This window comes from Grampus griseus, assembly GCF_964374135.1.
Source record: "Grampus griseus genome assembly, chromosome: 12".
NCBI lineage: Eukaryota > Metazoa > Chordata > Mammalia > Artiodactyla > Delphinidae > Grampus > Grampus griseus.
This window is the reverse complement of record NC_139006.1, coordinates 15,453,924-15,469,271: the sequence shown is the minus strand read 5'-3', so window position 1 is coordinate 15,469,271 and position 15,348 is coordinate 15,453,924. Positions and strand designations below refer to the sequence as shown.

The following is a 15,348-nucleotide window of genomic DNA, read 5'->3' as shown; positions in this document are numbered from 1 at the left end:
TTCTTCAAATACAGGAGGCAGCCTCCTGCCTCAGGGCCTTTGCACCGGCCTCTCTCTGACCTTTAAATGTTCTTCCCCTAAATTATTCCCACTGACTGCTCCTTTACTCAAATGTCATCCTTAGTGAAGCCTTCCATAAGTAACCTATTTAAAATAATATAAAGGGCTATGGAAAAAAGAAGGGAAATGAGGACCGGAGTATTATCTTGTGTGTTTTATTTATCTTGATTACTGTAGCTCCTCCCATGAGAACACCAGGATTTTTGTCCTTTCAGTTCACTGTTGTAACCCCATAGTCAAAAATCAGTGCCTAGCAGATAGAAAACACTCAGATGTGTCCTTCTAATGATATTTAATACAGCTAATAATCACAAAGCACTTATTAAATAGGCCAGGCCTAGTTCTAAACATTTTACGTATTTAATCCTCCCCATAATCCTACGAAGAAAATACAATTACTATTTTCATTTTACAGAAATGAAGGAATGGAGGAAACTGAGGCTCAGAGAAACCAAACAACTTTCCTAAGGTTACACAGCTAGTAAGTGGAGCGACTATTTGTGGAATGAAATGAATGAAATTCGACTTGGCGCAGGGATGGAGATTGACACGGTGGGAGCGGATGCGATCAATTCACGCGAGTGCGTGCAACTTGAGCGCGCAATGCACCGCCTGACGCCAAGATCTAAAAGAGGGTGAGAAGGTGCTTTGGAAACAGCGCGGAGAAAGCTCCAGTGAGCCACCGAACTGCCATCACCAGCCGCCGCTCAGTCCACGGCGGCATGGAAGCAGGAAGTAGCGGCGGGCGTCGCGTGGGGTGACGTCACAGCGGCGCTGGCAGCGAAGGGCGGGGGAGGAGGAGGAGCGAACCGGGCTTGGGGGGCGGCTGCACAGTCTCTGGGATCCCCAGGCCTGGAGGGGGGTCTGCGCGCGGCCGGCTGGCTCTGCCCCCCGTCCGGTCCGGAGCGGGCCTCCCTTGGGCCAGCCCGATGTGACCGGGCCCAGCGGAGCCTGAGCTAGGAGCGGGTCCGTCGCGGAGCCGGAGGGCGGGAGGAACATGACATCGCGGAGGTGAGGAGCCCCGAGGGCCCGGCGCGGGCCTCGGCCCGGCCCCCGCCGCTTTCGTTCAGCCCCGCCCGGGAGGAGGCGGCCCAGCTGGGCTTCGGACTCCCGCCCGGGGTCGCGGGGGCAGGCTCCGTCCCAACCCCCTAGCCCTCCCGGGCCCGGGGGTCCGGCCCCACCGCGCCCCCTCCCCTCGGGTCCCCATTCATTTCCTGCCTCCCCGAGTTCCGGCTCCCGCAGCCCTGGGGATGCCCGTCTGGACGGGGCAGGTAGAACCGCCCGGGGAACCGCGGACGCCAGCGGCCCGGCTCGGCGCCGCATTCCTGACCCATTGCCTCATGAGAATTGCCTCATGGTGATTCCGAAATAACCCCGCTCACTTGGGGAGGCTCCTCGGCCTGGGACGCGGGAGGGGAGAGTAGGGGCCAGTTGCGCGGGGCCAGGCCCCCGACGGTCGAGTCGCTCTGGGTCCCTCTGCCTCTTGCGCGCATTTGGGGGCTTTACTCAGGATCCCTGACCCCTTTATATGCCTCTTTGCATCTCCTTTCCCCCCCACCCCTCACGTGCCAGAAATGGAAAAACTGACTGTATCTGCAGCTATTAGAAGTATTTCCTTCCTCTGCGATCTTCGCTTTGGGAGATGGAAGGGAAGGGAGCTGTATGTCTAGTTATTTAATCCTTCACAACCTTAAAAGTCAGGTAACATTAATTACCCCCGTTTTACGGATGTGGAAACTGAGGCTCAGAAGAAACATGCTAGTAAATGATAGGATTTGAACCTAAGAGTCAGAAGGAAGGTTAGTGAATTAATGAGATCCTTTGAAAGCTCAGGGTAATCATACTACTAATAGCTAACATTTATTTAGCTCTTACTGTATGCCAAACAAGTTTAATCCTTGCTATAACTCTATGAGGTAGGTATTGTTATCCCCGTTCTAAAGATGAGTAAAGTGAGTTTCAGAAGTTAGGCAACCTGGGCTTCCCTGGTGACACAGTGGTTAAGAATCTACCTGCCAATGCAGGTGACACGGATTCGGGGTTCGAGCTCTGGTCGGGGAAGATCCCACATGACCCGGAGCAACTAAGCCCTTGCGCCACAACTACTGAGCTTGTGCTCTAGAGCCCACGCTGTGCTCTAGAGCTCGCAAGCCACAACTACTGAACCCATGAGCCACAACTACTGAAGCCTGCACGCCTAGAGCCCGTGCTTTGCAACAAGAGAAGCCCACGTACCACAGCAAAGAGTAGTCCCCGGTCCCCGCAACTAGAGAAAGACCATGCGCAGCAACGAAGACCCAATGCAGCCAAAAATAAATAAATAAAATAAATTAATTAAAAAAAAAAGAAGTTAGGCAACTTGCCTAAGGCCACTCAATCAATAAATGATGGAGCCAGAACCCTCTTGTTAATTACCAGGTTACTATTATTTTATAAGTATTGCCAATAATTTGTAAGCCTTAATTTTGTTGTTAAACAGTAGTGTGATCTACTGTTTTCAGATAATGATCCTGCTATTTTGTATTTCCACTCTTTATATACGATTCATATATAAGACCCATTGTTTAGACTTCATTGTCCTGTTATGGTCACCGTCTTAGACATTTGAGAAACTGTTTCAAGCTGTTGGAGTTATTTGAATGAGAGACTTTTCAAAATATTAGGAATGTCTTCTTAGAAATACCTGCACATTATTCATTCATGGAATGAAAAGAGAGAGAGAAGAAAACTGAAAACTTGGGAAGTGAGTGATTTGGACAGGTCTGTTGGCAAGTGCTTACAGATCTGGGTAATATATAATTGCATTTCAGCAGAACAGTGTATAGCCTCAAATGTTTTAATTCCTTAGGGAGCTTTTAAATAAAACAGTTGTCTATTTAATCTGTCAAATAGTCATTGAGCCTTTTGTTCCTTGTGTCTGCTCTTCCAGACAAGTAAGGATCTGCTTCTTTTAGGAGACAAAGACTGGGGGCTGGGAGTGGGGTAGGGGCTGGGTAGTAATAGACCCTACATTGTCCAGCTTGTTAGTTTAGAAGCCAGGAAGTGTGGGTATAGCCAAAGCAGCAAGTGGTAAAGATGCCAGTTTGAAACGGAGTAATTCCTCCTCTCCTCCAGCCCTCCCTTACCTATTATGGAAAAGAAACGTGTGCCACCTAAAAAGCAGATTATGAATGTAACACACATAATTGGGGATTATTTATTATTATTTTTCAGATCGTAGGTCTATTTTATTATTTTAACCCAGCTTTATTGAGGTATAAATGACATGCAACAAATTGCATATATTTAAGTGTACAATTTGATAAGTTTTGACACGTGTATACACTCGTGAAACCATCACCACAATCAAGATAATGAACATATCCATCACCCCTTTTGATGGCTCCTCGTGCCCTTTATAATCCCTTCCTTGTTGCCAGGCAAACACTCTTCTGCTTTCTGTTACTATACATTAGTTTGCATTTCCTAGAATTTTATGTAAATGGACTTTTATGTGTGGCTTCTTATGCTCAGCAAAATTATGTTGAAATTCATCCATGTTGTAGTGTGTGTCATATAGTTCCTTACTTTTTATTGATTAGTAATATTCCATTTTATGGAGGTACCACCGTTTATTTATCTATCCACCTATTGATGGATGTTTGGGTTGTTTCAGAATTTGGCTTCACAAATAAAGCTGCTCTGAATGTTCAGGTACAAGTGTTTGTATGGATGTATACTTTCATTCCTCTTTGGTAAATACCTATCAGTGGTATGGTTGGATCACATAGCAGATGTATATTTAACTCTTTCAGCAATTGCCAAACTTTTTCAAAGTGGTTACCATTTACATTACCATTTACATTACCATTTACATTCCCACTGGCAGTGTATTAGAGTTCGGTTCCTCCACATACTGGTCAACACTTGGAATGGTCAGTTTTTAAATTTTAGCCATCTAAAGGGTGTGTCATTGTATCTCATTATAGCTTTTTCCCCCATATCAGCACTTTTAAATTTTAATTTTACTTATTTAATATTTTAATGGAGGTATAATTGACATAGAACATTATATTAGTTTCAGGTGTACAGTATAATGATTTGCCATTTATTCATTGTAGTTTTAATTTGTATCTTCCCTGGTGACTAATAATGTTGATCATCTTTTCATGTGCTTATTTGCCATCTGTATATCTTCTTTGGTGACACGTCTATTTGATTAAATATTTCCACCCCCCCCCCCTTTTTTTTTTTTTTGTGATACGTGGGCCTCCCACTGTTGTGACCTCTCCCGTTGCGGAGCATAGGCTCCAGACGCGCAGGCCCAGCGGCCGTGGCTCACGGGCCCAGCCGCTCCGCGGCATGTGGGATCTTCCTGGACCGGGGCATGAACCCATGTCCCCTGCATCGGCAGGCGGACTCTCAACCACTGTGCCACCAGAGAAGCCCTAAATATTTTCCCTTTTAAAATTTACTTGTGAAAAAAAAATGAAATTTACTTGTTTGTTTTCTTATTGAAATTTGAGAGTTTCTTATTCTGGATACAAGTCTTTGATCAGAATTGCAAATATTTTCTTTTAGTCTGTGGCTTGTCTTTTCATTTTTTAAAATGTCTTAAACGGAGGTTTTTAATTTTGCTGAAGTCCACTTTATCAATTAAAAAAAAAAAGGATCATGCTTGTGGTGTCATTCCTAAGAAATTTTTGCTTGACCCAAAATGTCTCAAATGTTTTCTCTTGTTTTCCACAAGTTCTATAGTTTTAGCTTTATGATCCACTTTGAGTTAACTTTTGTATGTGGTATGAGGTGTGGCTGTATCTTCTCTTTTTTGCATATGGGTATCCAGTTGTTCTAGCACCATTTGTTGAAAAGACTGTCCGTCTTTATTGAACTTGTACCTTTGTTGAAAATCAGTTGTCCATTTATATGTGGGCCTATTTCTAGACTCTCTTCTGTTCTATTGATCTATTTGACTTTCCTTATGCCAATACCACATGATCTTGTAGCTTTATAACAAGTCTTGAAATCAGATAGTGTTAGTCTGCGAACTGTGTTCTTTTTCAAATGATTTTTAACCTCAGAATTAATTCATTCAACAAGTAGTTATTGAACCAGGCAGGATGAAGCAGTAGAATAGGCAAAGATCGTTGTTCTTATGGCTGAAAGAGAAAGTGGACAAACACATGAATAAATGAGACTATTTCAGGTAGTAATAACTGCTGGGAGGGAAAAAAATAAACCAAATGTGGAGAATGTGGTTAGTTTTGATAATGGGTTTAGGAAAAATCTCTGAGGAGGTGATCATATGAGCTGACTCCTGAATGACTAATATTATGAATTTTGTTTTGTTTAATTATCAAAGTAATTCTTTTTTCATGGGTTTAAGGTTTAGAGTTTGTATGCATTTAATAATTACAATGTCATATATTCAGTATGCTGATACATCTCAACATCACAGGTAAGGAAAGGAAGGTATGAGCAATTATATGATTCTCCCTCCCACCCAGGTAATATAGCAATGCTAGTGCTGAGTTTAGATTTTGAGATTGTTCGGCTGCCCTACTCTGCCTTGTTTAGCTGACAAAACTGGCTGTATTCTTCAGCATCTGGTGCATCTTTTGCATTTGCTTTTGTTCCTCTGGAAGGTAGTGTCTGAGGGCTTAAACTGAGAGGGCCAGGAAATTTAGCTCGTTCTCAGACTCTAGGCTTTTGATTTATCTGATGCAGGTCAGGTACATTTGTCCCAGGCTCTCCTTAGTGGCCCTGTTTGTTTCTATCCTGTAGGAGTAAATAAACTTGCCTTACTGAAAAATAACAGTTCTACGTCTTTCCAGTTGAAACTGGGTTGTCTTTATTAATGTCTTGCCCCGATGTAAGCTCGGGTTTTTGTCCAGAGCTGCTCAAATGCAGGGGCTACTGCTAAGATCACTTACCCTTCTTGAAAGTGTCAGTGTGGCGAATGTTAGAGAGTCACATAAGAGCTGGAAAAGCAGAGCCAACCCTTGTTTGTAATTGTTACTAGCGGGCCTTGGTGTACTTTGTTCGGCAGCTATGGAACAATAGAAGATACTGTGCTTATTCCTCTTTCCCTTTGGGAAACACAGACAGCACTTGCTCTCCAATGCTTACCTTTTTAAGGAAGGGGAAGGCAAATACTGATGTTTGGCAGGTTCTGTGGCAGTTGTAGCCTGCAACCAACGGTTTGAGACCCTCCCCGAAATGGATTCAAACACCCTAAAATGCAGCCCAGTTCATTACTGAGTTTTGGAGGGTTGTGTGCATTTAGCAAGCTTGTATATGCTGTGGTCCTTGGCAGCACTGAAATATGCAAGATACGATTCATGTTCACAAGGAGCATTGAATTTAGAGAGGGAGACAGACTTGTAGGCCAGCATCAAATGAGTTTGATGAACATAGTACCAAACTGAAACTGAAATTTGTCAGTATAGAGTATACTGTTTAGAATACGTACCTACTTGTATACTGATATACACGTTCATGCACACTGTATATATGTCTGTCTATACGCACATACATATACACACACGCAATATGTTTATTTTAAAAATAGTAAGCTATAGATCCAAGTCTGTGTCATTCCATCGACCCACTCTAATGAAACACTGACCCATTCATTCAAGAACTTGGGATTTAACTTATTTATCGTGGGATTACTAAGTGCGGGGGGCACTGTGCTAGGCATTGGGTGTTCCAGGTTTTAAGGAAACAGCAAGTGCGGGAGTGCTGAGGTAGGGAGTTCTTGGACTGCTTGAAGGACAGAAGGGAGCACGTGGAGGAGCTGAGATAGGGGCTGTAGGTGGAGACTAGACCACACAGGGATTTTTAAGGTCCTCACTGTCACGTGGACCATGGAGAGGAGTTTGGGTTGTATTTTAAGAGCAATGCAAAACTGTAGAAGGATGTGATCAGGGGAGTGGCGTGAGCTGATCTATTTAAAAATATCCCTCTAGCTGCTGTGAAGGGAGGATTGTAGGAGGCTGGAGTGGACCCAGGGAGAGCAGACAAGAGAGAGAGAGGCTTTGAACAGGGTAGAAGCCATTTGTGGAAAGACTTTTGGAGGCAGTTTCCATTTATTGTCTTGTCATCAGAGCAGAGATGCTGACCAGTGAAACTATGAAAAGATAATGATTTATAAAGACATAGCAGCTATCCACTACCATTAGAAAGCTAGCTGCCTTAACTTTTTTTCTTGCCTCTGTTACCTAGAATGCTTGTCCCTATCGACTGCCCCTCCCTTGTGACTCATCCTTTTCCCATAGAAAATTAAAATTTAATTGGAAAAGAGGAATATTCTTGTAATCTGCAGAAAGTACCAAACTCTAAACTTTCTCCCCAAGGACAAAGATAATGATTTTTCTGGAGCAGCGGGTAAGAAAGCTATACCCAGTATCACTTTATATTTAGGCAAGAAACTGAAATAAGACTTCAGATCCCTAGTTTAAATTCCCTTCTTAGCATAGCAGCCTTGAGAATAAGTTCCTGAAATTATTGGCCTGCTTGACTGTTTCCCCACATCACTGGGGGAAGGGGACATAGATAAAATATTCAGCATCATTGTATTTTCTTTTTGGTTCATCAGCATTTTTTTTTTTTTTTAAACTCACTTGACATAAATAAGGTCCTGGCGTCAGTGAGCTAAGCCTTTGCAGAATCTGTATTCACTAATGAGGGATTTAGATTTCTGGGCAAATAGTTTGGGTTTGTAAACTCTCTTGGAGGCAGGGATTCTGTCTTTCCTTTCTTCAGGCCCACTCAGCACAGGACTGATTTGTTTTAGACATTGATTTGAGGCTCTTTTTCATGAGTGTTGGTGTTGTGTGTGTATGTGTTTTCAAACTCTTTCTGTGAGATGGGTGGTACCGACCTGGACCATGTTATGACCTGAGAGTCTTAATAAATAATAGACAGTGCCAGAGGATGACCGATTAGAAGGGATTGTCAAGCTCTGGCAGGTTTGCAGGGGTTAGAATGTGCAAGAGGAGAACGTTCTTCCCCCGCTTCCCTGTGTGACGTTTTCGCTATGCCATTCCTCTCTCTTTTCTCCTCCCTGGTTTTTCTTCATTCCCCGAAGTTAATTCAGGCAGCAGTCATTCACCAAGTGCCCACTGTATACATGAGGAAGACTGGAAATTTATCTGTTTTTTCTCATCCTGTATGGACGCACCTTGTTGACAGACCCAAATGTAGATATACTAATTTGCCCTTTTCCCCTCCTTTTAGATAATACAGATACATTTACATTACCTTTTGGGGAGACTAACCTCTGCTATTTGAATTCACACTAGGTGGGAGATGGAGGCAGGATTTAGAGATGTACAGCCTCAGTACCTAATATTACCAGTGTAATAATCCTTGAGGCCAGCTCTATAATATCATACTAGTCCTATTAACTCCACTATTCTTCCTTACCGTCTCTCACTCAGATCTCAGGGGTTGAATGAACTCTAACTGCTCTGTGTTAGCGATAAGCATGTTGCAAATCACAAAACTGCCAGTAATTGCACTACAAATATTAAACATGTAATTGGGAAAGACTTTTTTGGTAAATACAAAGGCTTTTTGAAAAAAATAGCCAAGGAAGGAGAGTTTACAGTATATCAAAACTCAAGTGGGTGGGTTATGGAATAGAACTTTCAATTTCTAATTATATACTGTTTGAGATAATGTAGGGACAGCTCCTGAGCTGTGAAGTTCAGTTTTTGAAAAGGCAGTGTAACATAAATGATTCATATCTCAAAATGGTCTGTGTGAAACTAACATAATTATGCAAGAGAAGAATCTATCTGCATATCTTCCACCAATAATAATAATGATAACAACAGCGATAACACATGTTTATTAAGCCCATCCTCTGTCTAGCCTTTGTGCTAAATGCTGGTTACTAAGTTTCCCCTGTAAACATCACTCTCCTGTGTTCACTCTTTTGTGTGTGTGTGTGTCTGTATGTTCACTCTTAAAAACATGATAGGTATAATTAGAAGTTGGTTGGAAATGAAATAATAATGGTTTATTTAATAAAGGACTAAAGAGACCACCTGCCTTATCTCCTCTGCCAATCTACCTGATGGGTGGTGGTTGTAGTTACCTAGCGTCACCTTCAGCAGTGGAAGTCACTTTTATAATGTCCCTCAGCATCAGCAGGATACTCTACATAAGTGTTATTTTTGTAAAATATACAAAGGTGAGAACACATGGTTGTGAATGAAGACCATCTACAGTCAGAGTTCTGCTTTAGAAATTTTTAGAAATAAATAGCAGAGTGTAATGGTTAAAAGTTTGACTTCTGGAGTCTACTTTGCACGCTGGCACATGGCAAACAGTAAATGTAGCTACAATTTTAACCAGCCATAATATATAATGGCCAGTAAATTATTTTTTCCCTTGCTATCAGAGCTAGTTGATAATTGAGGGGAAAAAAAGTGTATGTAATAATATAAGCATGGAGAAGTCTTTTCTATTTTATAATTTATAAAGTTTTATTAAATATAAAATATTATTAGTAGTAAATAATAATTCTGTCTTCTCTTTTTCTCCATACTCTTTCTTGATGTAACTTCTCATCTCTGTCTTATTTACTTTCTTCTCCCAGTCATCCCCCCTTTTTAGTACCCATTGCAGGGTCCTGTTAAAATCTGTGCCTTTATTGTGTTTTATTCTGACATAAAACTAAATTCCTAGTTCCACAGGTGAAACTCCTTGGAGTTTTTTTCTGTGCTAAGCACTTTATGTGTATTAATTTATTTCCATTTCACAACAGTGCTGTGGGTTAAGTTTTTCTAAACATAGCAAGAAACCCAGAAGCCATAAAGGAAAAAGCTGATAAATTTAACCATGCCAAGATGAATTTCTTTGGGGAAAAAAAATAACCACAAGCAAGTAAAAAGGGAAAAAAGCTAAGACAAATATTGTCACATGTATAATAAAGGATCATTTTCTGGTTCTATCAAGAAGAGCCCCTTTAAATCAGTAAGAAAAAAAATCCAATAGAAAATGAACAATGACAAGCTGACAACTCACAGAAAATGAAAAAAAAAGTGGTCTGAAAACATGAAAAAGTGCTAGTCTCACATAGAAATGCAAACTAGAATGGTACCATTTTCCATGACTCGGATAAAAAAGTTTGGTAATATACGTAGTAGTGGCAAAACTGGGAGAAAACGGGCTTTCATGCTTAATTCATGGGAGTCAAAACTGGTACCTTCTTTTGAGTGTGGTTTGGCAAATTTGTCAGAGTAAAAAAAAAAAACTCTTGTCAAAGCAGTTTTATTTCTACAATTTTAATTTACAGATATTTATTTACTTGTAAAAGTGTATAAAGATGATTATAAAGGGTGTGATATGCTGCATTATTTGTAATGACAAAAATCTATGAATAATATAAATGTCCTCTAATAGGGATTAAATTATAGACGGTACATTTTTATAATGGAATAGTGTATAGCCATTAAAAAGAATGCTCGGGGACTTCCCTGGTGGCAAAGTGGTTAAGAATCCGCCTGCCAATGCAGGGGACATGGGTTCGAGCCCTGGTCCGGGAAGATCCCACGTGCCACGGAGCAACTAAGCCCGTGTGCCACGATGACTGAGCCTGCGCTCTAGAGCCTGTGAGCCACAACTACTGAGCCCGCATGCTGCAACTACTGAAGCCCACATGCCTGGAGCCCGTGTTCCGCAACAAGAGAAGCCACCACAATGAGAAGCCCGCGCACCGCAACAAAGAGTAGCCCCCGCTGGACGCAACCAGTGAAAACCCGCGCGCAGCAACAAAGACCCAACGCAGCCAAAAATAAATAAATTAAAAAAAAAAAAAAGAATGCTTGCACGGAAAGATCTTTGCGTCGTAGTAAGTGAAAAAATTGGGGTGTAGATCAGGATTGCATTTGTGTATGTGTGTGTTCCACACAGGCTGGCATAGAGAGAGTAGTGTGTTTGCACACATGCACACGTAGGTAAGTATACGTATGTATATGCACGAGACATTTCTCAAAGATTAGGAAACTGCTAACTAGTGACTTCTGATGTTGCAAGGGAAGCTTGGGCTTTTTCTCGGAATTTCATACCTATATGTGCTGTTTTAGTAAATGAATTTTAAAAGGTTTTAGAAAGTTTATGTTTGTGTTCTCAACAAGATTCTAAAGGACATTGAGTCTATAAAAAATTAGAGCTGCCTGAAGTAGTTGGCTAAGGAAAAATGAAATGGGAATGAAAAACAGGAAGATAAACAAATAAAAAGATCTTGCTAGAAGCAGTAAAGAGTGCCCTTGAGGCAGCCCTCCCAGTGGTGAGGTTGAGGACAAACCTGAGAAATTCTTCTAGAATCTATTTTAAAAAAGAAAGAGGAGATAACAGTGGTGACAGTAAGGGAACAGATCCCCCATAGGTGGTGGTGCCCCAGGCTGGATGACCGGTATTTAAAAATGAAGCAACCTCTGAGCCCGCAGTATTTCATTTAATGAAGACCAATAATGGAGGAAGATGCTGGGAGAGAGCTGTAGAGGGGAGACAGAATGGTTTTTCCCTTTGTTCACTTCATTAACCTGATAATTGTAGGTTTAAGGACTTTTTTTTTTTAAATACTGCAGTATAACCATCATTATAATTTTAAAATAATTAGAATCTTATTAAAATTAGGAGCAAGGTGTCTGCCTTCCGTATCAATGAAGTAGCTGTCTTTATCTGGTATAGGTATCGGTGTTATATTTGCTTCATGAAAGGAAGTGGTACGTTTTCCTTTCCTTTTGACTCTCTGGAATAATTTATAGAGCACTGGGATGGTCTGGTCTTTGAAAGTTTGATAGAATTCCATTTTGAAACCATCTGGGCCTGGTGCTTTTCTGTGGGGTAGTTTTAAAATTGCTTTCTCTATTTTTATATAGAAATTGGTTTGCCTAAGTTTTCTCTCTAATGGACTCAGTTTTGGCAGTCTTTATTTCCCTAGATAATTATTCACTTCATCTAGATTTTATAATTTATTTGCACAGCAGTCTGCAAAATAGTTTCTTTAAAAATTTTTTTTCTTCTGTTTCAATGCTTATTTCCCCCTTGTCATTTCTTGTTTTGTGTATTTGTGATTTTTTTTTGTACTCCTGAATAAGTTAACTAGTGGTTTGTCTATTTTGTTAATTTTAAAAAGCAGGATTTTTATTAATTAGATCTACTACTTTTTTGTTTTCTTTTTCTTTGATTTTTGCTTATTTATTTATTTATTAGCTGCATTGGGTCTTCGTTGCTATGTGCGGGCTTTCTCTAGTTCTGGCGAGCGGGGGCTGCTCTTCGTTGCGGTGTGCGAGCTTCTCATTGTGGTGGCTTCTCTTGTTGCGGAGCACGGGCCCTAGGCGTGCAGGCTTCAGTAGTTGTGGCTCGCGGGCTCTGGAGTGCAGGCTCAGTAGTTGTGGTGCATGGGCTTAGTTGCTCCGCGGCATGTGGGATCTTCCCAGACCAGGGCTCGAACCCATGTTCCCCGCATTGGCAGGCAGATTCTTAACCACCACACCACCAGGGAAGTCCCCTGCTTTTATCTTTATAAAATAGATTTCCTTCCTTGTGCTATCCTTTGTCCTTTTTCTAGGGTTTTTTTTTTTTTTTGAACTGGGACTTTATTTTTATTCTCTTATATTTTTTATTAATGTTAGTTGTTTGTGTAGTGAATTTTCCACTGATAACTCCATTAGCTGTATCCCATAGATGCTGATATGTAGTGTTTTCATAGCCATTATTTCTTTTTTTTAATAGAATCCATGATAAACTTTATTTATTTATTTATTTATTTATGCCTGCTTTGGGTCTTCATTGCTGTGTGCAGACTTTCTCTAGTTGTGGTGCACGGGCTTAGTTGCTCTGCGGCATGTGGGATCTTCCTGGACTAGGGATCAAACCCCTGTCCCCTGCATTGGCAGGTGGATTCTTAACCACTGTGCCACCAGGGAAGTCCCGCCATTATTTCTTACAAATTGTGTAATTCAGCTTGTATTTCCCCTTTTACCTAATTGTTGTTTAATGGAAGGTTTTAAAATTTCCAGGTAGAAGGGCCTTTCTGTTTTTTGCTTTTGTTAGTGAAGTTCAGGTTTATTGCATTGTGATATTGTTCTGTGTAATACTTCTACTTTATAGGGGTTACTGTTTTCCTTGTGACTGTATATGTCTGATCAATTTTTATGGAAATGCTCTAGGCGCTTGAGAAAAATGTGTAATTATTATCAGGGTGTGGAGTACAATATATGCACATAAGATCTACCCTATTGTTTATGTTATTTAGATTTTCTATCTCTTTACCTATTTTTTTAGTCTATTTTATCTTGTATTGAGTGTGGTGTATTAAAGTCTCCTATTATTGGTGTGTTTCCATCTGCATTTCCTTGCATCTCCTGTAGTTTTTGCTTCACAAAGATGATTGCTGTGCTTGGTACATAAATATTCATAGGTTTGTTGATTTCTTTTAATAGCAAACTCATCCACATTTATTGTTATGACTGATAGGTTTGGTATCAACTCTATCATAACATTTTTTAAAATAAATTTATTTATTTATTTATTTTTGGCTGCGCTGGGTCTTTGTTGCTGTGCATGGGCTTTTCTCTAGTTGTGGAGAGTGGAGGCTATTTTTTGTTGTGGTGTGCGGGCTTCTCATTGTGGTGGCTTCTCTTGTCGTGGAGCACGGGCTCTAGGCACGCGGGCTTCAGTAGTTGTGGCTTGCAGGCTTACTTGCTCCACGGCATGTGGAATCTTCCCGGACCAGGGCTTGAACCCATATCCCTTGCGTTGGCAGGCGGATTCTTAACCACTGCACCACCAGGGAAGTCCTCTATCTTAATGTTTTATACTTACAGTTGACCCTTGAACAACACAAGTTTGAACTGCACGGGTCCACTTATGCACGGATTTTTTTCAATAAATATGTAGTACAGTATGATACAATCTGCCGTTGGTTGAAACCATGCAGTTGGAAGCAGAACTGTGGATATAGAGGGCTGACTATAAAGTTATATATGAATTTTCAATTGCGCAAGGATCGGTGCCTCTAAAGCCCATGTTGTTCGTGGGTCAACTGTAGTGTTTCCTTGCATTGTTTCTCACAAGATGTGTGTGTGTATGTATGTGTGTGTGTGTGTGTATATATAATATATATATATTATATATAATTTTTTTCTAAGATGTATATTTAAAAATTTTTTGTTTAAAACCGTTTTTTGAGGGGGTATTTAGGAAGGTTTGTATTTTTTTAAATCTAGTACTTACACCTTTTTGAATGTCCTTAGTCCTCTGTTTTGTTATTTGACTTTTATTATCAGGCTTATCAGATTTTTTTCATTATCCTTAAACACCCATCTATTGCCTATTGCCTATACAACAATGAGTTTTTTTCTGTTTTCCTTTTCCCATTTTCTAGTTGTAGTAGTTCTACTTTGTCACAGTATATAACTGTTGTACATTAGTTTTCTACTCTCATTCCCATCTTTGTTTTAGTCTTACATGACATTTATAGATTATTAAATGCTCACCATCGGTTATTTTGTCAATGTTGCTTGTTACAACAAGATAGATAGATAAAGTTTATCCTCTAGTAGATTCATCAGGAAAGACTGATAAGTACAGCATTCCCTTACTTGTTGTATGTTGAAACTTGTTTTGTCTGTAGCGCTGATAGTTGAAGTATAACTTAGCTGGATATAAAATTCTTAGTTTACCCTTTTCTTTCATTGAGTTTTTAAAAAATGCTTGTTCATTTATCAACTTGCTTTATATGTTGGCTTTGAAAAGTCAGATGCTAATCTAATTTGTTACAGTAAGTTATTTGTTTTTCGTGGAGGCTTTGAAGATTTTTTTTCCATTTGTCTTTAAAGTGTAATAGTTTCATTAGAACAAGTGCCAGAGCAATTATTCTGGGCTAATTTTCCCAAGTACCTGGTGGTCCCTTCCAATGTATAGATTCACATCTTATTTTATTTGTTTTCTCAATTTAGGTTTAAATATTAGTTCTGTTCCATTGCGTTTCCCCTCTCCCCTTACCGCAATTATATGTATGTTGTTTCTTCTTTGCTTGTCTTTCATATTAACCATTTTCTTTGTGATCTCTTTTATTTCTTTCTTCATCATATTTTATTCTCTTCATTGTTTTCCTCCCTTTCTTTAATGCCACTTATTAGATTTTCATTTGAACTTATTCTCCTTTGGGCGTCTAGTAATTTAGTTTTCATTTCTGAGATGATTTTCTTTTCCTTTTTCTTTGTGAGTTTGATCAACTCCCTCTTCATTTTTTCCTACTTTTTGTCCACTTCTGTTTTTTTTTTT

General features: G+C 40.2%; 1 protein-coding gene across 4 annotated transcripts in view; it reads left to right on the top strand.

The window, feature by feature from the left end:
• The first annotated feature begins 869 nt into the window (after positions 1-869).
• Positions 870-15,348, top strand: part of PTPN11 (protein tyrosine phosphatase non-receptor type 11) — a 78,495-nt gene continuing 64,016 nt past the window's right edge. For all 4 annotated transcript variants that reach the window (XM_082667566.1, XM_082667564.1, XM_082667565.1 and 1 more), the window contains exon 1: positions 870-1,071. In XM_082667566.1, the coding sequence (XP_082523692.1) occupies positions 1,058-1,071 (14 nt within the window). In that variant the 5' untranslated portion in view covers positions 870-1,057. The remainder of the gene's footprint in view (positions 1,072-15,348) is intronic.